Source organism: Trachemys scripta, chromosome 4, assembly GCF_013100865.1.
Source record: "Trachemys scripta elegans isolate TJP31775 chromosome 4, CAS_Tse_1.0, whole genome shotgun sequence".
NCBI lineage: Eukaryota > Metazoa > Chordata > Testudines > Emydidae > Trachemys > Trachemys scripta.
Window position 1 is genome coordinate 66,347,011 of NC_048301.1, and position 24,665 is coordinate 66,371,675.

Here is a 24,665-nt window from a genome sequence, read left to right on the forward strand (position 1 = left end):
TGAGCCATTGGGCTGACCCAGTATGGCCATTCTTATGTTCAGATGTTTGATGCCATCTAGTGGAGAAACAAGAATTATACTAGTATAATAAACAGTCTAATTTGCTCTGTTCCTAAAGTCCCAAATTTAGCTACTGAAATGCTCCATTGCAGTGGAGTGAACCACGCACATCTACTCTTGTGAGTCCTAAGCTACATGAAATGTTCAGATGTAGTGGTGTTATCTAAGAATACGTTCCCTCATGGCTCCCACCCTGAGCTACCTGAGTGCCCATCCTAGAGAGCAGTGATAAGGAAGGAGGCCCAGGGTTATGGAGTTAAGACAGTGACTTCTTTGCCAGTTTGAGGCACACAGGCTTTTCAGACTGTGTACTTAAAAAGTTATTGGAATCACTCATATCCATTAACTGAAATGAAAACATGTCAACAAAATAGCATTAGCATTGAAAAGCAAAGCAGAATTTACAAAATCTGTTTAGTTGTAATAGGGCAATACTTGTAACAAAGGTAAGGACTGTTTTAAAGTATCATTTTTAACATGCTAATGTCCCTTTAGTATTGTTAGTATCTACTTGAACACCATCAGTGCAATTAGCATGGTACAGAGCAGAGGAGAAATGTTCCCTGGCTCCCAAGATGGTAATAAAGTAAGAAGAAAAGCAAACAAAACACTCAAAGCTCTGCATGGCCATATGGTGGAGCTGGATGTATGGCGGCACCACATTCTTTTGTTATTATTATGAGTGAATCCCATCATTGGAGTTGCTGGGAAGTTAGGTCTGTAATGATTCACAGGGGAGCCTGCTCCTGTTCTGGTGAAGATGCAGCATGAACCCAAGAGACAATGGGGCAGCTCCACGCACCCTCGGAAGTTTGGGCAGGAAATCGGAAGCAAGAAATGGGCAGAATCTGTGTGTAGGGAAAACCTGAACACACAGGAGGGTCAAGCAGTTAGAGGCAGGGGAAGAAGAGGTGCAAAATCAGGGATGGGTAGTGTGATGGGGTGTCTGCCCCACACTGGGATGCAATGGGTTTATAGAGCCCTAAAGAGCCTGTGCAGGAAGCAGCCAATAAGAGAGGGGCTGTGAGAAGCAGCCAATCAGGGCCCAACAGGCCCATATAAAAAGAGACCCAGGCAATGCAAGGCCAGTTATTCCCTGGAGCTTAAGGAGTGTGGACTAGGTGCCTTGCAGATAGAGAGAAGCTAGCACCCTGGACAGAGCCGTGCTGGGCAGGAACGGGGAGTAGAGGGAGCTCCTGGCTGGGTGCTAGGACTGGCATCCTGATGCGAGGGTGAAGAAGGTGCTGGAACCATGGGGAAGTGGCCCAGGAAAATGAATTGAGTTGAAGAGGATGCAATACGTGGCTGCCATCTACAGGGTCCTTAGGCTGGGAGCCAGAGTAGCGGGCAGGCCTGCGTACACCCCCCTCGCCACTAGGAAAGTGGCTGGACAGTTGACTGCAGGGCCCTCAGATGGTGGGGAAGCAGAGATTGTGACATAGAATCATGGAATATCAGAGTTGGAAGGGACTTTAGGAGGTCATCTAGTCCAACCCCCTGCTCAAAGCAGGACCAATCCCCAGACAGATTTTTACCCCAGTTCCCTAAATGGCCCCCTCAAGGATTGAACTCACAACCCTGGGTTTAGCAGGCTAATGCTCAACCCACTGAGCTATCTCTCCCCCTTCCCCGCCTTAATAATATATGGAGATATACCTATCTCATAGAACTGGAAGGGACCCTGAAAGGTCATTGAGTCCAGCCCCCTGCCTTCACTAGCAGGACCAAGTACTGATTTTGCCCCAACCCCCTAAGTGGCCCCCTCAAGGATTGAACTCACAACCCTGAGTTTAGCAGGCCAACGCTCAAACCATGAACAGGATGCAGTGGTCCTTGGAGTGATGTGGGTTTGGGAGCAGACATGATGGCGGGCGAGACACCATTGGGAGAAGACGTACCGACCTGCAGTACTAATCCCCGAGACAGCCATCAGGAGGCGCCAGTGTGGTGAATGGATCCCCCATCACAGGTAGGGTTGCCAATTTTGGTTGGCCATATTTCTGGAGATTTCATCACATGACATAATCTTCAAATAGAGATAATCATAGGACTGGAAGGGACCTCGAGAGGTCATCTAGTCCAGTTCCTTGACAGTTAGAAAGTTTTCCTAATGTCCAACAGTCAACTGTCCAGCCACTTCCCCAGTGGCGAGGGTGGTGGATCCAGGCCTGCCCACTACTCTGGCTCCCAGCTTAAACTGCCCTTGCTGCAATTTAAGCCCATTGCTTCTTGTCCTATCCTCAGATGTTAAGAAGAACAATTTTTCTCCCTCCTCCTTGTAACAAACTTTTATGTACTTGAAAACTGTTATCATGTCTCCCCTCAGTCTTCTCTTCTCCTGACTAAAAAAACCCATTTTTTTTCAATCTTTCCTCAGAGGTCATGTTTTCTAGACATTTAATTGTTTTTGTTACTCTTCTCTGGACTGAAATGTGGCGCCCAGAACTGGACACACTACTCCAGTTGAGGCCTAATCAATGCAGAGTAGAGCAGAAGAATAACTTCTTGTGTCTCCTGCTATTACATCCCAGAATTATATTTGCTTTTTTTTTTTTTTTTTTTTTTTTTTTGCAAGAGTGATACGTTGACTCATATTTAGCTTGTGATCCACTATGACCACCAGATCCTTTTCCACAGTAATCCTTTCTAGGCAGTCATTTCCCATTTGGATGTGTGCAACTGATTGGTCCTTCCTAAGTGGAGTACTTTGCATTTGTCCTTATTGAATTTCATCCTATTTATTTCAGACCATTTCTCCAGTTTGTCCACATCATTTTGAATTTTAATCCTATCCTCCAAAGCACTTACAACCTCTCCCAGCTTAGTATTGTCTGCAAACTTTATAAGTGTACTCTCTATTCCATTATCTAAATCATAGAAGATATTGAATAGAACTGGACCCAGAACCGATCCCTGTGGGACCCCCTTGTTATGCCCTTTCAACTTAACTGTGAACCACTGATAACTACTCTCTAGGAATGGTTTTCCAACCACTTATGCACCATCTTACAGTATCTCCATCTAGGTTGTGTTTGTTTATGAGAAGGTCATGCGAGACAGCATCAAAAGCCTTATTAAAGTCAAGATATACCAAATCTACCGCTTCCCACCATCCACAAGGTTTGTTACCCTGTCAAAGAAAGCTATTTGGTTGATTTGACATGATTTGTTCTTGACAAATTCATGCTGACTGTTACTTATCACCTTATTATCTTCTAGGAATTATCTTTAATTCCTGGAGATTCCAGGACAATCCTGGAGGATTGGCAACCCTTGGGATGGGGGCAGGAGTCTGGGTTAAGAAAGAGGTAGAGGCACTGTGTAGCGAGGTGGTCACCCCGCTCTGGCCCTGAAGGGGTAAAAGCAGCCCTGGAGAGGGCTGCAGCTGGGAAAAGGTAGGCTGATGGGGAAAGCAGCCACAGCTGTGGCCAGCTTAATCAGGGCCCAGCTGGCCTTATAAGAGGGCAGTGGGCCAGAAGCTAGGGCACACATTCTCTCTCTAGCTTCTTGAGGGAGAAGGACCTGGTTGCCTAGGAACTGAGAAGGGTACCTGAGGTAGAGCAGTGCTGGGGAAAGGCAGAGGAAGCTGAGGAGCTCCAGCCTAGAAAAACCCCAGGCTGCAGGTCTTAAAAAGGTACTGGGGCTGCAGAGGGGTAGCCCAGAGATAGGCAAAGGCAGTAGGTCCTAAACCCCTTGCTGATGATGAGTGGTTTTCAGACTGCGGTCGGCCCCACGGAGCGGGGGCTAGATGATGACTGGCAGTAGCCACTGAGGCAAGGTGGGTTTAGAGGGCTGGGGGGAGCCTGGGAGGGGAGACCCAGAGAGAGGGGGTACTGTGGTGGGCAGAACCCCTGGGCTCTAGATAAAAGTTACCTCAAATGAAGTGAGGATAAAAGTTACCTCAAATGAAGTGAGCTCTCTGCAGTGGTTGCAAAAATAGGATGTTGTGGGGCAGAGGGGCTCTTTCCTCCCTTGCAGGAAGATACCTCTCAGCACCCGCTTCCCAGGGCTGTGTTCTCAAGGGCACAGTGCATCCCAATGCCTAGATAAGGCTGTGCTTCTTTATCTGAAGTGATGTATTGAGCTGCTAAAAAAGACTGGACTTGGTGAAATATTTTACAGGTACACCCTCCCCTAAAAATTATAATTGTCATACATGGTGTTAGTGGTTTTGTTTTTGTTTGTTTATTTTTTAAAAAACCTAATCCAGGGGTCCTGGAACAGGATGGGCCGGGGGCAATGACCCCATCACTTTTTATCTGCCTTAAGGTCGCTCAGTGGGGTGAGGGGCGGAGAGGAGTGAGTGGAGGTAGAGCCTTGGGGGAAGGGGCAGAGCAGGGGCCAGGGCCATGGTTTCGGTGACAGTTGCCCTCCCACTTCTAGGAAGCTTCTGGCGCTCCTGCCCTAATCTGTTTATATGTCTGCATAAAGCCTCATGGCAGTTCACAAATTTGTCTTGGCTGCTGTTCAGATTGCCTGAATTGGACTGCCTTTTTCTTGTACTGCACTGTAAATGTAGTTTCATTCCTTTAAATTATTTACTTTTTAAAATGCTATTTTTATTACTCTTGGCATGTCATCATGTTCCTTCATTATAATTGTGCAGATGTCATTGTGCTTTTTATATTTTTATTAGCAAATAGTAATTCATATTTAAATAGTTGCTAGTAGCGTCAGCAATCACATCTCACTTTTGTAATTTACATTTTTTAATTCTATTTTTTTCTTTATTTTATGACTCAAGTTTATTCTTCAGGCTCATATGCATACCAAGTCTGACTGATTTCCTGAGTTGATATCAAAACTTCTTCAGTTTCTTTTGATCTGTCAATGGGGATCACCTTAGTCCCTGTTGTTTTGATTCTCTATCCTGTACCCTAGTGCTTTTTCATATCACCACTTGTGTGTAGTACTTGGTTCCCAAATATTCTCTGAGGGACAAAAGGACCTAGAGGCTTTTGAGAATCCCACTATAACATTCAATGCCACTTTGGACTTATATGGTTCCCCTCCCACACACACTTTAATTTAAAATGTATTAAAAATTCTTATTTCTGTAAGTAATTCTCATCCTGCAAACACGGAAACACAAACTACTCTTCTATTATTTCAATTGCTGTGTACATGTTTTTTCTTCTGAATTGTTTACATTTCTAATTGAAGATTTAATTTTATAGCCTTTAGGTTTGCTGCCTATTTTGTTCTGATACATTTTGGTGATCTTCATTCTGACAAGTTTGCTTTTTGTACTTCTCGCCAAAATCAAAGATATTTTTACATAAATTATTGTTACTTCTTTGTATAGGTTGGGCAGAGGCATAATATTAACCTCACCTAGTTTACCCTCTGGTGAAACTGAAGTGCCTTGTCTCCCCCCATTGTTTTTAGTAGCTAATGCATATTAGAGAATTTTTCACTTGACCAGAGCTCAAAGAGCCGGGAAGATCCCCCGCAGTTAAAAACACACCTTGTTAGCAGTAAGGCCACACACTATAATGGTGACTCGGGTGTTAAATGCACTTATTCCTGTCCATGTCTTGACAACGGCGATACTGCGGTAATACTGCTCCTTTGCTATCCGAGGTAGGTCATCCCAGGGCATTTTAAACTCAAGGAATTAAGAGTCTCTCCTCCCCCCCCCCGCCTTCAATTTCCCTTATTCCCTCCCCTTTGCTTAATGAGGGCTTGGCCACCTGGCCACACTGAAGCTGTGACGTTCATGCTTCACAATCCCCCTTTCCACCTCCGCCCACCCCTGGAGCGGGCGCGAGGCGAGCGGAAGTTGCTCGCTGCGACATGGGGAACCTCCCCGCAGTACCCGCTACCTGCCGCAAATTACACCGGAAGCAGTTTAATGTTACACCGCCCCCCCCCCCCCCCCCGACTCTTCTCTGAGCGGGGCGCCCCGCAGCGAGTGCCGCGGGGGATTGGATGCGGGTCTCTCCAGCCGCGTTCCCGAAGCTCACGTCATGCTATGGCTGCGCCTGCGCTGAGCGTGGCCCCTCCCTGCAGCGGGGCGGAACCGAGTTGCTCAGGGCGCAGTGTCCTCGGGGGGCTGGTTTTGAAAAGGACCGCGCCTCCCGGAAGTGTTGGGGGCGGGGCCAAATGCAGGAGGCGGCGGCGCGGAGCCTGCGGCGGGGCTTGGAGAGGCTGCGGCCGCTCGTGAAGAATAAGACGCTGCGATACGGGGTCCCCATGATGGTGAGTAGCAGGGGGCGGGGCCAGTAGCGCTCTTCGCGGCCGGCAGGGGGCGGGGCAGGGGCCGGGGGCGCTCTCCGGAGCCGGTCGGTGACCCCGCTACTGGGAGGCGCCGCCGCGCCCAGGCTGTGTCTGTGGGGGGCGTTACCGGTTCGGTTCCCGTCCCCGCCGCTCCGGTCCCGGGGGAGCCCGGCTGAGGCCGCCGTGTCGTGTCCGGCTCAGGAGGCGCTGTCCCCGTGCACCTCGCCTCCGAGCCCCGCTGTGAGCGGAGCGCTGGGGTCCCCTTCTCCGCTTGTCGGTGCTCGGTGCGGAGCCGGGTCGCTGCTGTCCGCTCCTGCTGCTGAGAGCGGACAGGCCCCGCCTGAGCGGGTTGGGTTGTGGCGGACCCCGGGAGACGCTAACCGGGGCGGGCAAACCCCGATTTCTTTGTGAAAGACTTTCCGAGCGCGCTGTTCAAAGGCTGCGCTGTTGGAAACTTGGTTGGTTTAAATCAGGCGCTTAGACGATGGTGTTGCTGGTGTTCGTTCGTTCACATAGCGCCTTCCCTACCTGGCTGCATCGCTCAGACCCGTTAGGCACATCGGCCAACCCTACTCCCACTATAGACGCTGCTCGGTTATGAATGACTTAGCTTAACCTCTCAGCGGGTTAGATTAACTACAGTGCCCTTCCCTAGATGTAGGAAGCGTCTGTGCTGCAGCAGCAATGCTGGGAGGGGGAGGGCAAGCAAAGGGGGGGGGGGGGCTTGGAGGTCTGTAGCAAAATTTTAAATCAAAACGGTGGTTCTCAGTTTCTAAAGTTTGAGAACTACTGGTATAGAGGGGTGTGTGTGAGACTTGGGTTTAGTTACTGCTGAGCTGTAGCTCTGCAATGGCTTTTTGTGCTGCCTGTACTTTTAAATGAAGGAATAGGTAGATGAGTGATGTGACAAAACTGTAGATGCTGCACAATTATTTATGATAACTAAGATTAGAAAAGGAAATTAAACTCCAGAGTAACCAAACAAAGTGGTGCAATTGGGCAGGGTAATGTCAAATAAAGTTCAGTATAGGTAAGCATAAGAGAATGCATATTGCTAGAAATAATTCAAGTGCTCAAACGTGCTGATGAGTTTTAAATGTAACCACTCAAAAAGGTTTCAGAGTGGTAGCCATGCTAGTCTGTATCAGCAAAAAGAACAAGGAGTACTTGTGGGTTTTAGCTCATGAAAGCTTATGCCCAAATAAATGTGTTAGTCTCTAAGGTGCGAAAGTACCCCTCATTCTTTTCACTCAAAAAGGAAGACCTAGCCAGCAATGTGGACAGCTCGGTGAAAAGATCTACATGTATTGTGATGGTCAAAAAAGCAAACAAGATTTTTAAGGTGAGTGAAAAATAGTGGAAAATAATCCTGATGTTATCCCATTATATAAATTGATGGTATACCCTCACCTTGAAAACTTTGTTCAGTTTTGGTCAACACAGCTCAAAAAAGCTAAGATAAAGTAGAAATGGAAGGGGATCAAGAAAGGCAATAGCAATTCTTAGCCCCACAGCAGGGCTTCTGTCTGAGGAGATATTAAAGTATACAATTTAATCCTTTTACAGTTGAGACAAAGAGGTGACTTGATAGAGATATGTAAAACAATGATGTAAAGAAGGTAAATCAGGGGCTCCTACTTACCCCCTTTCCTTAATGAAACAACAAGGTGACATTTCAAATAAAAGGCTATTAACAAATTTAACACTTAATAACCATAGCTCTTATCCCTGGGGATGCCTTATTGTTGGTTGGGGAGTGAGAGTCTCATACTCCTAGCCCCCTCTTTAAAGTTTTTCTCCCCCTGTACATACTTCAGAGCCCCTCTCTTTTGCTTTCCAGAGCTTTCCAGTGCAGGAAGAGAGTGGTGAGGATATGATTCTTGTTAATTTCACAGCTGCTCAAGGAGTTCTGAATAGCATCAGTGAAGCTAAACAGAATCTTGTTAACTTCACTCATACTGTTTGGGAAGCTAGGAGCAGCAGCAGTGGCACTGGATCTGTGTGCATAGTCAGGAAGATACTGACTGTGAACTGAGGCAACAATGTCTTTGCAACCAAAAATAATAGAGGCTTAATTTCTTCAGAAGTTGTTGGTACATATAGCATTGTTTTACTGTGAGGAAAACTTGGAATGTTGTTTCCTGTGCCATACTTGCTTTGTTGATAAAAAGAGGTCTTTAGTCATGAGGTCTGTCAGCCCCTTCATCAGCACTAAATTCATTTAAAAATGCATTCAAACTGCCTTGAAATGAACCTCATTGTCTTTCATTTTACAACTTGAAGTCTAATCTGCCACTCTTTCTGCAGATCTGAGTGAAAAAGATAATCTTAAAGACTAATTTTGATCTGCTTTGAGTCAAAGAGGTTTTCTTATTTAAGTGATCTTTAAAGCCTCAAATTATCAGCCTCTGAGAGTAACATGATCATCAAAGTTCCTCAGTCACATTATCCTAGCAGGAAAGAGTGTTTTCTTCCTAACACCAGCTGGACTGTAGAGAGTGCGAATTAACAAATCAATGGAATGAACAGGGACAGATCTCCACCCTCACCCCCAAGATAAATCAGTGAATCTCATTTTCTTTAATTCTACAAACTTGACATATGGTGATACCAGTGCCTGGCATAAGGCAACATGTGCTTAGGAAAGTGATGTAACCTGGCATGGAACAGCATTTAGCAGCTTGAATGCTAGAGGGTGTAGAGTCCTGAAGCACTAAGATGGTAACATCTGTGTAGATGTTGGAATGAACTCCACTGACCTTGCAGCTGTAACTTGAACTTGCTATTGTGAGGAAGAAGGCTGTGTTGCCTGTGTATCCAGTTAGTGTACTTATCTTTATTTCCTGCTGTATCCATCTCTCTCCATTTCCTATTTCAGAACGGAACAGGGGGATTAACTCTTTCATTACCACCTGCAGGTTATCATGCAGGCCTGTATCACACTTGGTTCTCCATTACAGAGGAAGGGTCCTAGCTTTCAGTCAGTGTTGTTTCTTATTCCACAGATAACTCTGTCTGCCTGAATAGGGGTATGTCTGTCAGTGTCCCATTCCTCCTGTGACACTTTCAGATGATACTGTGCCAGCAAGGCTCTTTGGTACTACTGCCAATGGAGCTGGCACCATACACTCTTCCGAGACACTGAGCATGTAAGATTACTTTCCAGTGCAATTAACACATTTAAAGGTGACTGGAAATGCATTTCCTTCAGACAAATACAGATTGTTTTTCCAAATGATTAAGAAAATACGTACTCACTTAAAAATTACAAATAAATAACGTTTTAAAATGAGTGTTGCAAATCACCTCCTACGCTCACAGTAGTAGCCAAGAGTCAAGTTAATTGTTCTTCGTTTGTCTGCTACAGCCAATGACTTTCTAAGCACCTAAAGCTGTATAAGGAATATAAATGTGGAGCTTCTTATGATTCTTGCTCTGCCATCAGATATTGTAAGAGAAAAACAGAAACCTGAGGCTCTGAACTTGAGTCATAGCAGGTAGACCTTTTTAAAATACATCTTGAATTCTAACTTTTTATTGCATACAGAGATATAGTCTCAACTGTAGCATCTTGAACTATTGCACTTTCTAGCCTGATAAAGGTAGATTCTTCTGTCTTCTTTACATTTATCGGTTTCTCTCTCTGCGCTGTAATAAAAATGGCTTGTGTTTCCCATTCTTCCTCTGAATTCTGCCTCTGGCATTGAAAGTGCTGTGCATATTGTTGCATTGCCATTTTGTGTGTTCCTATTAATCAGCACTCTGCTCTTTGTGTCACATACAGAGCAGGGAACAGAGTTCAGCCAGGAAGGAACACACCAGCAGCATTGGAATAAGTGGTCAGTACTTCTAAGCACCATCAAGGAATGACAGTGGTCTGCCAGGCTCCTACTAAAGACTTATTTGTCTGGTTAAATTAATAAACATTCTGCTGGCAGAATGGATTTATGTTTTTTGGGGTTATTTTTATCGCTAGTTGAAAGCTCTGGAAGCTCTGACTAGTGTTCAGAAAGATTTTTGTCTGCATTCTGGAGCCTGCCTTTTTACCATGCAATGTGTTTTTTGGGTGGGCAGTCTCTTGCAGGCCTAATGGTCTGGTGAAGCCACTCTATTTTTTTAATGTATTTAAATAAATGGCTATCTGAGGATCTCTTAATGAAGTGGGTTCAGACTCCAAAAAGTAGGTGAATTTCTGAATGCCTGATCCTGTAATATGCTGAGCACATTTCACTTCCGTTACCTTGTAGGATCTAAGTGAAGATGGCGCATCCTAGAACTGAGCAAGATTCTTGCTATGAATAAAGATTCTAAGGGACACTGCTGACATTAATTTCTGGGTACACAGATCGTTACTACATTGTCTTCACTTATTGCATCAAGTGCCAAAACTCCCATTACAAACACACAAGGAGCATTTCCTCTGCTTCTTGATGCTCTGCCAGCATCATGGCACCCTTAAGCTCACACATAGCATTCCACTAAAAATTCACAGAATGTGAATCTCAATCTTCAGGGAATTTATATTTATTGCTTCGTGACTTTTCTGTTCAAAATACACTTTACTGTATGAAACATATTGAATTTAAATCGTCATATGCCTAGAATGTGTAGATGAAGAACAAATGGGCCTTAATACTTATCCTTGAGACCCAAACTGGCTTCTGAGTCTTGTAGGTAAACTGATGTATATGTAAACAAACACCTACTAGTGCTGTACATAGAGGATAAAAATCTTTTGTTAATGCTGTTTTAGTCTTTAAAACAATTTCTCCCAACCACTGATTCATATGCTGTCACCGGTATGTGTCTGTGGCTATTATTCCAAGCACTGCTCCTCTAATCTAATGATGAGATGAGTTTCTGTACTGGGTCCCTGCTGCACCACTGCTTCTAAACTCTTATTCAGCTGCATCCTTTCTGGAGTATGGCACTGCTCTAGGTGAGACCATCCTTTGAAACAGCCTATGGTATGCTGGAAGCTAGTGTGCACACCTGAATGGTCTGCTATGGCTGGTTCAGCTCTGGTCTTAGTTTGGTAAACTAGTACGGCTGCCTGAATTAGCTGATATACAGTGTCTTTCCTTAGTCCTTCAGTGCATTGATTTAGGTCTAGGGCATGTGAGAGAGTTTCTGAATGAATGTCTTCCGAAAACATAGCAATGTTCTTTTATTCTGTGAATAGGACCCCAACTTCATTTTGAATAGATTGTGTATGTGTGAATTTAGTGCTGGTAGAATGGGCCAGCCTGAGAGTCATGTAGACTGTAGTCCTCTGTTTATCCTCAGAAAAGATGATACACAGTAGTGGCGATGTTGGCTTCCTTCTCCTCCTCCTCCCCCATTTCCTCTGTACAGCCCTGCAATATATCTCGGTCCTTATCAGGTGGAATCACAGAGAGGGGCAGGAGGTTAGTTCTGTTTCCATGGCTCATTGAGTTTTTAGCCCTGTCCTAATACTGACAACTAGGGGGACAGTTAATGGCAACAGTGGTGATGGTTTCTTTGTTTTTTGTAATGTAGCTATTAGTCTAATGGTAACTGAACTTATACCAATATCTTTTCACGCTCAGAAACCACCAGTGTGCGAGCAGATGGAAAGAGGCTTGGTCACAATAAACCTTAGCTGGATTTGCACCTATGATTTATGGGTGGCAGTAAACTTAGTTTTTAAAATGGTACTAGGATTCCCTTTTTATTTATTTATTTTTTTTTTAAAGAAAGGGACAGTGTTGTTTGTAACAGTAAGCTGTGCTTGACCACCACAGCATATTTGTTCTCCAAACAGCTGCAGCTGCTGAGTGAAATTCCCTTGTCACCTGACCAGTCCATGCACTGTGTATAATGCAAGATGACAACAGTCTGGTTGAAAAAGCCCATTTTTGCTAATGCTCACGCAAAGGAACATATGGGTTGCTGTTTCCTCTGTTGTTCTGAGACTGGTTTCTATTAAATGCCTTTTCTGCATTCTCCCATACGTTAAGAAATGGACATTTTAATAAACAAGATTTTTTGCCAAAAAAATAGACTGCAGTGTCTACAGCGTGTGACAAAACTGAGCTTTACAATGTGGCCCCCAGCCATTCGCATCTCGAATGTCATCCAGCATCACCGCTGTGATGCTCTGCTGTGTTCAATGATAACAGGGGTGTGTGTGTGTGTGTGTGTTTCCCTCTGTGTGCTGCCCCAGCTCTGCGCAGATAGCTGGCACAGCAGACCCCAAGAGCAACCCCATGGACCACAGACTCCGATAAGGCACCAGGCCAGGTTTATTGTCAAATGAAACACAGTCTCTAACTCCCCGGATCAGAAGTCAACAGTTCTGCTTGTATATGTGTGCTCCCTGACAATAGACCAGTTCAGTCAGTGGCAGGATTCTTCACTGCCCCCTTAGGCCAGACAAAAGACAACCACTCAAGGGTGCATTCTTATACACAGGTACAAACAAGTTACACATCACTCCTGACGTATTGCTGTCTCTCTCCTGGTACATGTTGATTCGAACAAAACAATTCTATCCATCATATTATCCTTTTGACACTGTCTTTAGGATAGGTCAGCCTGTTCCTTATTATCTATGTGGAATGTTAGTACCGGAATGTTCTTGTACCATCCTGGCACATGTTTATCTTACTAGTGCTTAGTACCTTTTAGGTATGTGTATACGTGCACTATCAGCCACCTTCTTGCCAGCTTCTGTGAGCAGTGCCTGCCTCTGACTCACAGTTTAACTTTGCTTATGTTAAAGTCTTGACCATTACTTTAGTTCAGGCCTTAGGTCTCATACCAGGCCTCTGATACAAGGGATTATGTTTCAGGGTCTCATCTTACTACATTGAATATGGTCCCAATATGCAGTGCTCCAAACTGATCCAGGTGATCTGGTTGCTTGGATCAAGATGGAGTACTGTGCGCTGAGACCTGCAATCTGAGGCCTGAATGCCATTGCCTCCAATCTTGAATAGAACAATCTGCCTTTTTTTTTTTTTTAAACCAAGTTGCTGCCCTAGGGTTGTCAGCAGGGCCCTTTACTTGGTATATTTTATCTGCTCATGAAATACACATACACACCCTTCTGTGTTTCTGTAGTTGTGTATGAACAGTGCAGAAGAATTCTGCTGGCAGTGGCTACAGGAGGCAGAATAGTCGGAGAACAACAGGTTGCAATGTTTGTTAAGGAGTAGGTTTCCCAGCAGGGCTGGCCCTTGTTTTCAACTTGGGTTGGTTGCAGCAGAAGAGAGGCTATTGCTGATCTCTAAGCTAGAAGTATTTATGCACTCTAATGATGTTCACTCCTTTCTCTATTGGTTGTCATCTGCTAACACACAATTCCTAAACATTTTTTTTCTTAATTTGTGCTTTGCATCAAATATATATATATTTTTTTCAAGACACTCTAGCACCTTTCAAAAGGAAGCTCTATGGCCTGAAATGAAAATCAGGTTAATCTTTTTGCCACAAAGAGGAGTCCTGAGTTAGAGACCCTCCCCCTTCTGTGGGGAGGAGAACCAAACTGAACGATCCCACCCAGATTTCTGCTCAAATGAAAGGGGAGAAGGGATAAGGTGGGAGGGGAAAAATGAGGCTTGTGTGAGATGTTTTTTTTTTACCCCTAAGCCATTTCTCTGTCCTATTTGTCTTCACACTTGGATTTAGCACACACTGACTGACTGACTGACTGCCCCCAGCCCCTCCCCTGCTGTTCCCCCTGCCCTGCAGCCTCAGCGTGGCTGGCTCTGGCCAGGCAGTGCAGCTGCCAGTCCTGCTGCTCTGAGCGGCATGGTAAGGGAGCGGGGTGGGGGGCTGGATAAGGGGCAGGGAGTTCCAGGGGGCAGTCAAGGGAGCAGGGGCGGTTGGATGGGGCAGAGATGCGGGGGTGGGGGGCGGTCAGGGAACAGGGAGTTGGATAGGCATGGGAGTCCTGGAGGGCCTGTGGATCGGGGTCATGGAAGTCAGGGGACAGGGAGCAAGGGGGGGTTGGGTAGAAGGTAGGGTTCCAGGGGGCAGTTAGGAGCAGGGGGTCCTGGGAGGGGGTGGTCAGGGGACAAGGAGCAGGGAGGTTTGGATGGGTTGGGAGTTCTGAGGGGGCGGGTAGGGGGCGGTGGCCAGTCTGTTTGGGGAGGCACAGCCTTCCCTACCCAGCCCACCATACTGTTTCGGAACCCCAATGTGGCCCTCAGGCCAAAAAGTTTGCTCACCCCTGGACTATACGTTACCATCTGGAGGCTGCTCATACGAAATGAGTTGGGAGTCTCAGTAAACTTCCCATTTAGACAAATGTTCATGGTACAAAACCACCACTACAGCTGGCACTAATTGTCTCCCTTATTAGCAGTCACATCATAGGGACCAATGATTTGAAATGTCCATGGAGACTAAACTATCGCCTTGCCCTAGAGGGGCATCCCTCCAGCTCAGAGTTGAGCCAGATAGCTGTTTCGGTGGGATGGAAGCTTCCAGTGCTGCTGCACTTGTTTAGTGGATAAATGGAGGACTTCGTTCTCCAGAGCTGTCCAACCGGCACCTCTCACCAGCACTGAACTGCACGCACAACAGTTTTTAAAAAAGGAAACCCCCAAAACCTTTTAACTCTGATCACTGCAAACAAACAAAAAAAAAAATTCATATGACTTCCAGTTTTGCAGCTACACAATGCAGAGCTTGAGGCTTTGGCAGCAGCTGTCTTGGAGAAGACTGGCTTGAAAATTATCATATTACTGCTCCAGTAATATATTTCATAACATTTTCCTGCTTTCTTTTCACCAGTGCATGATCTGAGTTGCCAGTATTGAATATTGTGATGTGATTAATTTAGGGATTTATGACAAAGGAAATGTAATTTTGTAAGTTGGCTTTCACAATCGGTGCTGCAGCAGGAATGAGTTTCTTTAGCAACGGGGATTCTATAATACAGCAAATTGCTAGGTGATGTCAGAGAAATTGGCTCTTGTTATTTTGCTAACCCAAGAGACTAAGGGTGGCTGCTTTAGATTGTTCAGGATAACTCAGGGAAGTGCAGTAAGTCAGGGAGTTCTCATGCCATCAGTGAACAACTCAATTTGAATTGGTGACAAGCACTAGCATCCTCCATCTGAAATGCAGCCTTAATAATCAGCCCAATGCCATCCATAACTGTTTGCATAACACACTTCAACAGAGAAGAGAATGGGTAGATTTAAAAATAAAGTTAAGGAGAATTTAATGTCAATTGTTTTTGCATAAAACGCTTACTGAGGTTGCTGAATTTATGTGACAGATGGTACTCTTACGTCACCTTCTTTTATTCTACTTTGCAACATGTTAGTCTTCTGTGCATGCATGATTACGGTAAAATGTTGGGTTATTTTATAGCTAATCATTGATGCATATAGGAATAATCCAGTTTGGAACGTTTAAGAGGGTATTTATGGTGGCAGTGCTACTAGTATGCAAAGTATTGTATAAGTTATAAGTATTTATTTTTAAAGCTGACCTTTAGATGTCCAAAAAAATGAAAAAATACCACCATTAGATCCATATGTTGAATGCTTCAAAATAACTAGTCAGAGGGACATTTCAGCATGTAATGAATTCAGAACCTTTTTTATTTCTTCTCTTGCACATTCTATAAAGTGTAAAATATTAACAGCTTTCTCACATAAAAAAAATACAGGTTTATCTGAGCTTTTCAGGTTGGTTCTGTTCTCCAGTTGGGTTGTCCACAGCACAGGGTATGCTGGGTCATCTGTTTAAATGTGAGGCAGCAATTTGCAGCTTACTAGAATTGGGGTGAGTAAATATGTTTTAATCAGGGTGGATAAAAATCAATGATTTTCTTATAAATCAAAACTGATTTTAAAACAGATTTTTTGATAAAATGCTTTGAGGAAAAAAATTTTAAATTAGGATATCTTTGAGCTATAATGTATCTCATCATCGAATAAGGATTATAAATTCTATAGTGTGAGACAATATATTCATGTAATGTTTAAGAAAAGTTTTGTAAATTAGTTCATGGATTAGGGATCCAATCTTATGGGGTTCCAAGGGCTTCTGTATACATTATTTAGGTTAATCTTTCTATCCACCCAATGGGACTTAATGCTCAGTCTAGAAGATACCATCAGAGATGATTAGTTTTGCAATTCTCAAACTGTGGGTTTGTCTCTCCAGAGATAACATGCTTGTTAACAGCAAAAATATTTTTAAATGAATGAATAAATAAGAGGTGAGAAATAACAGGCCTCAACCCTATTGTCCCTCTGCAAATTTGTGTACAGAGTCAATCCCTTACCTCTCTAAAAGTGCAAAGTTTCAGAAAGTTCAATTAATAGAAGATTGTTGGGGGTGGAATAGCTCTGGACAAGGAGAAGTCTGGAGATAAATGTGAGAAGGGAGGGACAGGCAGTAGAAACAAAAGTGGAACTGTTTGAGCAGCATATTCCAGAAGTCTTGAGGTCTTTGAGTGCAGTCTTCATTGATTTGAGATCTACCATACCACTCTCACTAGAAGGGAAAACCTATAATGGCTACAAACCATAAAAGAGACCCAGTTTGGGAATATTTTAATGAAGTTCCTCTACCTGTGGGTAAGACAGGCATATGTGCAAAATGCAAACAGTGCAACAAAGAAATGCAAGGCCTGGTTGCTGGAATGAAACAACATCATGAGAAGTGTTCCTTCTCAGGAGGAAGCTGCGGTGAAGGTGATGAAAGGAACATGTCTGAATGTGACGGTCCACGCCCCCAGAGTCAGGGCAGCGTGGCCCATCAGTCACAATCTATAAAGCAGCCCTTCAGTGCAGGGCAGCGTGGTCTAGCGGCCAGAGTCTATAGAGCCGCCCTTTGATGCGGGGCCTAGTGGCCAGCATCTATAGGATTGGGGCACCCCTTATGGGGTGTGGCAGCCCCGGTAGGGGGGTCTGGGCCCACCCAACTCCACTGGGCCCCACTCAGGGCCCTAACAGTGGCGTAGTGCCTTGCCACTGACTCAGCAGGGGGGTCCTACTGAAACACGCTGAGTTTCCCCCCCCGGGGGGGGGGGGCAGGGAGGTACCACTCTGTCACCCTACCTGGGTCACTTCTTACCAGAATCTGTGAGGTTTCCCAGGAGATGTCGGGTCCTCTGTGTTTGGCAAGGCCAGTCATCTTCAAGGGTTCCTCCAATCGCCTGGGTGCAGGCAGGCCGTGCAGGGCTTTGATTCCTGGTGCATTCAGGGGCTGTGGCTAGCCCTCTGCAGAAGCTTCCCAGGCAGGTCCTTCCCCTGCAGCCTCCAGCCCAGAATGAGCTGGGCTCCCTCCCTTTATACTACTAGAGCACTTGGAGCATGCCCAGCCTTGCCAGGGAGGCAGGACTTCTGCTGTCAATAACATGGGCTTAACCCTGCCTGGGCTAGTGTGGGGTAAGCGGACCCCGTCGCACTGAACATGCAGGATCTTCAGGTTGATAAACTTTTTTTTATTTCATACTTCTTTCTTAAGGACTGTCTGTCTTCCTTCTGGACTATTCTTGAATTCTCATGTTTGAGCAAAAAAATATAGTTGTTAGTACCGTAGAGTATCATTTTAGATGCAGTTGTGATAAATAAATAGCTGAAATAGGCAGATCTTCCTTTTACAATTTTTACTTTAAAGTAGTACTGAGTGTCAGTGAATGCAATGAGTAATACTAAATGAGCAGTATGGTAATAATTATTAAATAACTGCATTGACTTATTTTGTTTAGGAGAATCCATCCTCAACATACAGGATTCTGAAGACTATTCTCCCTCAAGATCACCATCACTTTCTATAGTTTCAGAGTTATCTGCCAATGATAGTTTCAGTCATATCATGTATGTCATATAGCCACAGTACATCACCTGTAGCAAAAAGAAAAAAAAAATCTCCATCATCCAGGAACAACCATAGATAAGTTTGTGATAAGAACCAGCAGATTACAAACAGGTAGTTGATGAAAAAATTGCCCCATTTGTTTATGCAACAAACTCTCCTTTCCATGATTGAGAACCCATACTTCATTAACATGGTTCAGTGATTAAGACCAGGATACAGTCCACCCAACAGAGCAGATGTCGCAGGCAAATTGCTGATAAAGTATATGAAAGAGAAATTGAGCAGTGTGCAAAAGGTCTAGAGGGTGAAATTGTTAACTGGTGTCTTGATGTTTGGAGCAATGTCCACAATGATCCTGTTGTATGTGCTTGTGTGACAACAGAAGAAGGGAATGTCTTCCTTACAGAAACAATTGATACATCAGGAAATGCACACACAGCAGAATACTTACAAGAAGTAGCAATAAAAGTTATAACAAACAAACAAAAATTCAAATGTCTAGTATGCATCTTGGTCACAGACAATGCTGCAAATGTATCCAAGATGAGAAGAAATTATGTAGAAAAAAGAGTCCCAAGCTAATAACATACCGTTGCAGTGCTCATTTGATGCACTTCCTAGCCTAAGACTTCAGTGCTCCAGAAATAAAGGCTAATGTTGTTGAAATTGCAATATACTTCCATAACAACCACTTTGCAGCAGCTGCTCTGAAAAAAATGCGAGGAACCAAGCTAACTCTCCCACAAGACGTGCGATGGAACTCGGTAGTGGACTGTTTTGAGCACTATATCAAGAACTGACCTAATCTGATGAGTTTGTGAACAAAATCGTGAAAAAATAGATGGCACTCCCACAGCCAAAGTTCTCAACGTTGAGCTTAAGAGAAATGTTGAACACATGCTGAGTACTCTGAAGCATATTTCTGTAGCCTTGAACAAAATGCAGGGAAATAGCTGTTTTACAGCTGATGCTGTTGAAATTTGGAAGGAACTGAGTGAGATCTTAAAAAGAAAAATAGACAATGTATGGCAGAGCTCTGACCTTGCCCCCGTGGGTCCTGCGCTTCTAGGCGGTATATGCTAGCCTCAGTGGCTCTCTGTGACCCTCCATGTAGCCCTTCTCTCTCTAGGGCCAGGGTTACAGTCTACAGAGCCCTTTTCATCATAGGCCAGCAAGGAGGTTGGTGAGAGAACTTCCACAGTCTCTGTTGTCCCTAGGGGCTTGTTTTAGAACAGTTTAGCCTCCTGTCCTGACAAGGACCTGACGTCTCCTCCCAGGAGGTGTTCCTGTAGTGGTGGGTTAGGGGGAACCTGGGCCCACCCTCTACTCCTGGTTCCGGCCCAGGGACCCTAATGGTAGCAGCTGTTGGCAGCCAACCTTTCACTGCCAGAGTTGCTACATTTCCCTGGGCCACTTCCCCACAGCTCTCCTGCTTCTCCCTTCTTCACTCTTACCTTAGGGCTCCCTTATCAAGAACTTGAGGGTGTCTTCATTAACCAGCCCTTCAGCCACACTTTCTCTTCCCTGGCTCTCTCTGCCTGACTGGAGTGAGCCCTTTTTATAGTATCAGCGGGGCCTTAATTAGAGTCAGGTTGTCACATTAGCTTAATGGCCTCACCTGACTCTTTGCAGGTTAATTGGAGTCAGGTGTTCTCATTAGCCTGGAGCAGCGCCTGCTCTGGTCAGTCAGGGAACAGAAAACTTAATCCAGTGGCCAGTATATCTGCCTTCTGCTATTCTGCTGTACCCAACTGGCCTGGGTCTATCACAAATGATAGTTAAATTACAAGCATTAAAAAAAACAAATGGAACAAGCACTATTTCCAGCTCATTTTCTTGCAGATATTCTCGATACTCGGTACCAGGGTCAAAACTGCTGAAGAGAAGTTGGCTATGACATGGACATCCAGCAATCATTCCTCCATAATGTCAACTATAATAAACTTCAGAGCTAAGGGTGAACCATTTAAGAAATGTTTGCTGCTGATGTTTTAAAGAAAGTCCCACCAGTTCACTGGTGGAAGTCACTTGAGCACTTGGATTCAGAGACTGTTGAAGTGAGATAATCTCACTTTTAACAGCAGTAGCTGCTTCTGCCGGTGTAGAAAGACTATTTTCTTTCTTTGGACTAATTCATTCCAAACTGAGAAATCGTTTGGGACCTGAAAAAGCAGGAAAGCTTGTTTTTTCTTTTCCAAATTATGAACAAATAGGAAAATGAAGGTGAAGATGACTGACTGAGTTAGCTGCAGAAGCCAATATTTTAAATTTCTCATGTTGACCTGTCTGACATAGCCAATTTAATTTTTTTTAATATTTCATTTAACTATTTTAGTTAAAAACAATTTTAACAAAAACAAACTTGATTTTTCAAAAATCCATATGCTTGTTTTGTAAAATATTATGTTTGCTGTTGAAGAAAAAATCCAAATGCATAACTTTGTTTTAGTTAAATAAAACAATTTAAATGTCTGTCTGGTGATGTTCTCCTCCTAATACAGCATGGCAAGAAAATCCTCCAAATATTAATGATTAACCTGTTGAATTGGAGATAGTTCACCTCCCAATGAGTTCATAAATATCTGCTTCAATTACCTTTTGGTAAATGAAATAACCAAACAATCATTCATTTTCTGATATAGCTGTAAAATTATTCTGAAAAGTTTTCAAAATAAATCACTTTAAACATGTAGAGTGTGTACCTTCTAAAAATGAAACCTACATCTCTGAGTTGTGAAGAATATGTATTAAGGTTATAACCAACAAGAATACACTTTAATGTAGAAATCCATGATTAAATCGAGTCTTCCTCACTAGTGATTCAAATCCACCCTGGTTTTAATTTTCAGTATGTACTTAATTACTGCTCCTCCTTCAGTTGCTCAGCATTATATACATAATTGTAACATTGGTAAGAATTATTATTTATTATTAGTGGTGGTAGGAAATATTTATATTATGGCACACCCAATGGTCCCTGTTAGGGAAGGTGACTATTTCTGATTTGGAAATGAGAAAATGGAACCAACCCATCTGGTTTCACTGTGTGAAGGGCAAAAAGTAAACAGAATTTAAACATTCTTTAGATTTCATGATATAACGGTGATGTCAGTAAAATTAGGGCAGGTAAAGGTTTGGAACTGTATTCTAAGGAACAGAGTAAATTAGTCACACCAGCTGAGTCATAGCCTCTCTCTCCACTGCAGAGGCTGGTGGTGGTTTTGTGATCTGAACAAACAAGTAATGTGTACAAGTCTGAAACCACTGATCTGTTTTGCTTAGAGCCTCAAGTTAGGCCTTTGATGATTATTATATTTTATTTAATACTGTAGTGCTCAGTGCTGTACTATATTTGGAGGAAGACGGCATCTTGGTGTTACAATCTAAATTAGGTAGTGCAGTTCAGATATTGACTTTCAAGAAAAATAGATACTCTAATCACCAGCCCCCTTTTGTATGTCTGTGTATGTAGCATTTTTATTTATCATGTACTGTATATAGCTGAAAGTGTGCTGGGTAGTATATAGTAAATGGTCCCTGCCAATCAAGACAAGACAGAACATATACAGCGTGGTATGACTATTGTTTCATGAAATTTTGAGTGTTTTTCCATCGTTATGGCACAGACAAAAGGGTGATGATTATTAAATCATATTATATACAGTGTTTTAGATGCAGCAAAGTAAGAGCGTGCATTGTCATTTCCTTTTGGTTAAAGAGTGGCTTCACAAACCACAGTATATTGACCATTCTTAATTTAGTAGGGCGTGGCTTATGAGGAACAGGCTAGCTGTAAGTCCTTCGTTAATGTGAATAAGACACAAAGTGAACATACATTGTATAGCAGGGGTCTGCAACCTACAGCACGCTTGCCAAACACGGCACGCGAGCCGATTCTGAGTGGCACGCTGCCTGCCCGGTGAGAGGAGGGGGCGGAGGGGCCGGAAAGCGCCACGCTGGGGGAAGAAGGGGTAGGAGAGAAGCTTGACTGCCGCAGGACCCTGCAGGGGAGAGCGGTGGGGGGGTATCCTGGCCCCCAGCCCCACTCAATCCCTCTGCCCACCACTCTCCCCTGCTGGGGCAGGAGACAGAAGCTTGGTCCTGCGGCAGCCAAGCTCCTCCCCCTCCCCCGTTTTTTTTCCCACACCGTGGTGCATTCCAGCCCCTCCTCCTCCCCCCTCTCCCTGCCAGAGACGGCCCTTGTGAGGGGGAGCAGAGCAGAGCCGAGCGGCAGCGTGCTCGCTGCTCCGTAGAGGAGGCAGAGAGGTAGGGACGGGCCTTGGGGAAGGGGGTGGAACAGGGCATATCCCTCCCAGCCCCCTGCCATGAGCCGCTCAGGGCAGGGGGCTGGGAGCATCCCCGGGACCCGAGCCCCTCAGTCCTCCGCCTTGCCCCCCCCCCCCCGCACACTCAGCCCTCTGCCCTGACCTCCCCTCCACACCCAGCCTTGTGCCCTGCACCTCCACACACACCCCAGCCCTCTGCCCTGACCTCAAGTCGCCCCGCTCAGCCCGCTGCAGGCCTAGGTGAACAGAATCCCAGGCTGGAAGCGGGCTGAGCAGGCTGGCGGCATAAGATCAGCATTTTAATTTAATTTTAAAGGAAGCTTCTTAAACATTTTGAAAATCTTGTTTACTTTATATAACTAAACTATTATTGTATGTAATATAGACTTAGAGAGAGAGAGATCTTCTAAAAAACGTTAACATGTATTACCGGCACACGAAACCTTAAATTAAAGTGAATAAATGAAGACTCGGCACACCACTTTTGAAAGGTTGCTTACCCCTGTTGTATAGTATAATTTTATGAGTGCTCATTGCTGGGCAAACTAATGCTTAATGGATCTAACGAGATTAATTATTGATTTCTGAGTAGTTTGACAACTGGGTACCAGATACTTTTCTAGTGCAGCTGCTTCAGACCTGCATTCTTCATACTGTATGTTCGAGTGATTCCAGCTGGTAAACTATTGTGTGTGATAGCAATAAACTTCTTGAAACCAATCTTGCAGTCTGTTCATTAGAGCTTTAAGAATGTGAGGTAAATCACTGGGCTGTTAATTAACACACTAGTCATTTTCTATGAAAGAGGACCAGTTTCAAAGGAGATTCTTGTTTTAATGAGAATAAATGCTGTGACTCTAACCACATTTGGTTAGAGTTATTGCCTGATCCTGTGAGATGCTCAGTGCTTCATGCAATTGAACTTTAACGAGAAGAATGAATGTATTTGCTGACTAATCACCCGTGCCATATTTAGGCAGATCTTAAAACCACTTTGAATCAGCATATTGGGTTTTTTGTTTTTGTGTTTTCCTTCTCAGATCTTATTACCAAAATATTTGTTAGTGAGCAGAAGCTTTTCCCATATAAATCCCTGCTTTCTGCAGTATGTGTTTTTGTTGATCCAGCATCTACAACAATATCATCACTTCCTTGAATGGTGGAGTCAGAAATCTGGCCCAGTTTGGTTCATAATGGTCCAGGTTGTTAGCTACTGAAGATTATTTGCTACCACTTGATGGTTCTTTGATTGGCTTTGTGAAATGAGTTGTAGTTCTGGGTCCAGTTCCTATCAGGTAGGTGTCCATATCACAAAAGCCACTGCTACATTTGGCTCCAATTGTCATGTACACCTCTACCTCAATATAACGCTGTCCTCGGGAGCCAAAAAATCTTACCGCGTTAGAGATGAAACCGCGTTATATTGAACTTGCTTTGATCCACCGGAGTGCGCAGCCCCGTCCCGCGGGAGCCCTGCTTTCCTGCGGTGTATCTGAATTCGTGTTATATCAGGTCACGTTATATCGAGGTAGAGGTGTACATCCAAAAGATCAAGATAGAATGAGACTGTGCAGACTTCACTCCGAGCACTCATTGCCACTTGCCAAAGGGTGCCCATTTCTATGGCTATCCATAAGGGTTCAGTTTCCAGTGCTACCAATCTGTCACCTTTCAGCTTCTGAGGGGAGGTTATACCTATTGCTGTTTCTGTTGTGGGGCAGCCCGACCTCTTCCAGTGGAAAATCAATTTGGCCAGCACCTTTCAGGAGGAATAAACTGAGAAGAAAAGTCACATTAAAAAACAAAAACAAAAAAACCAACAACAAATACTGCATCACTGAAATAATCTGTCAGGGGTAATGTGCTAGATAGGAAGGGCACACATTTTTAACCATGTCTATGCAGCATGATTTTAACAAGTATGAGACTCAGCATGTTGTCGTGCTGTGTTATGAGCCTGATACATTTCATTTGAACACCAGCATTGTATGGAGAACTGCTACTATGTGAATTGCAGCAGCCTGCAGAAAAGGAGTTAACTAGCAGTGAGGAGAGAGAGAGAGAGAGAGAAAATACAGGATAGTTTTTCTTCTGGGGTCCTCAGAACATCCCCCTCCCATTGCCTTCCTCAGACATGCCTCTCTTTGAAGCCTGTTGCCCTCCCATTCTGTATGTCAGCCAATGGGCCTTGCCGGAGAACAGCAGAAGGAGTGTGTCAGGCCAGAGCAAGAGTCAGAACTCTGATCTTCCATGTGGCAACTAGATTGCTTGGCCAGCCCTTAATGGTGT

At 44.3% G+C, this 24,665-nt stretch overlaps 1 protein-coding gene across 2 annotated transcripts in view; it reads left to right on the forward strand.

Annotated features, from left to right (window-relative positions):
* Positions 1–6,070: 6,070 nt before the first annotated feature.
* Positions 6,071–24,665, forward strand: part of LOC117876851 (cytochrome c oxidase assembly protein COX16 homolog, mitochondrial) — a 75,851-nt gene continuing 57,256 nt past the window's right edge. Inside the window, exons 1-2 of one of the 2 annotated variants that reach the window (XM_034769306.1) lie at positions 6,071–6,261; positions 7,538–7,621. In XM_034769306.1, the coding sequence (XP_034625197.1) occupies positions 6,166–6,261; positions 7,538–7,621 (180 nt within the window). In that variant the 5' untranslated portion in view covers positions 6,071–6,165. The remainder of the gene's footprint in view (positions 6,262–7,537; positions 7,622–24,665) is intronic. The other variant, XM_034769307.1, reaches the window with a different exon arrangement.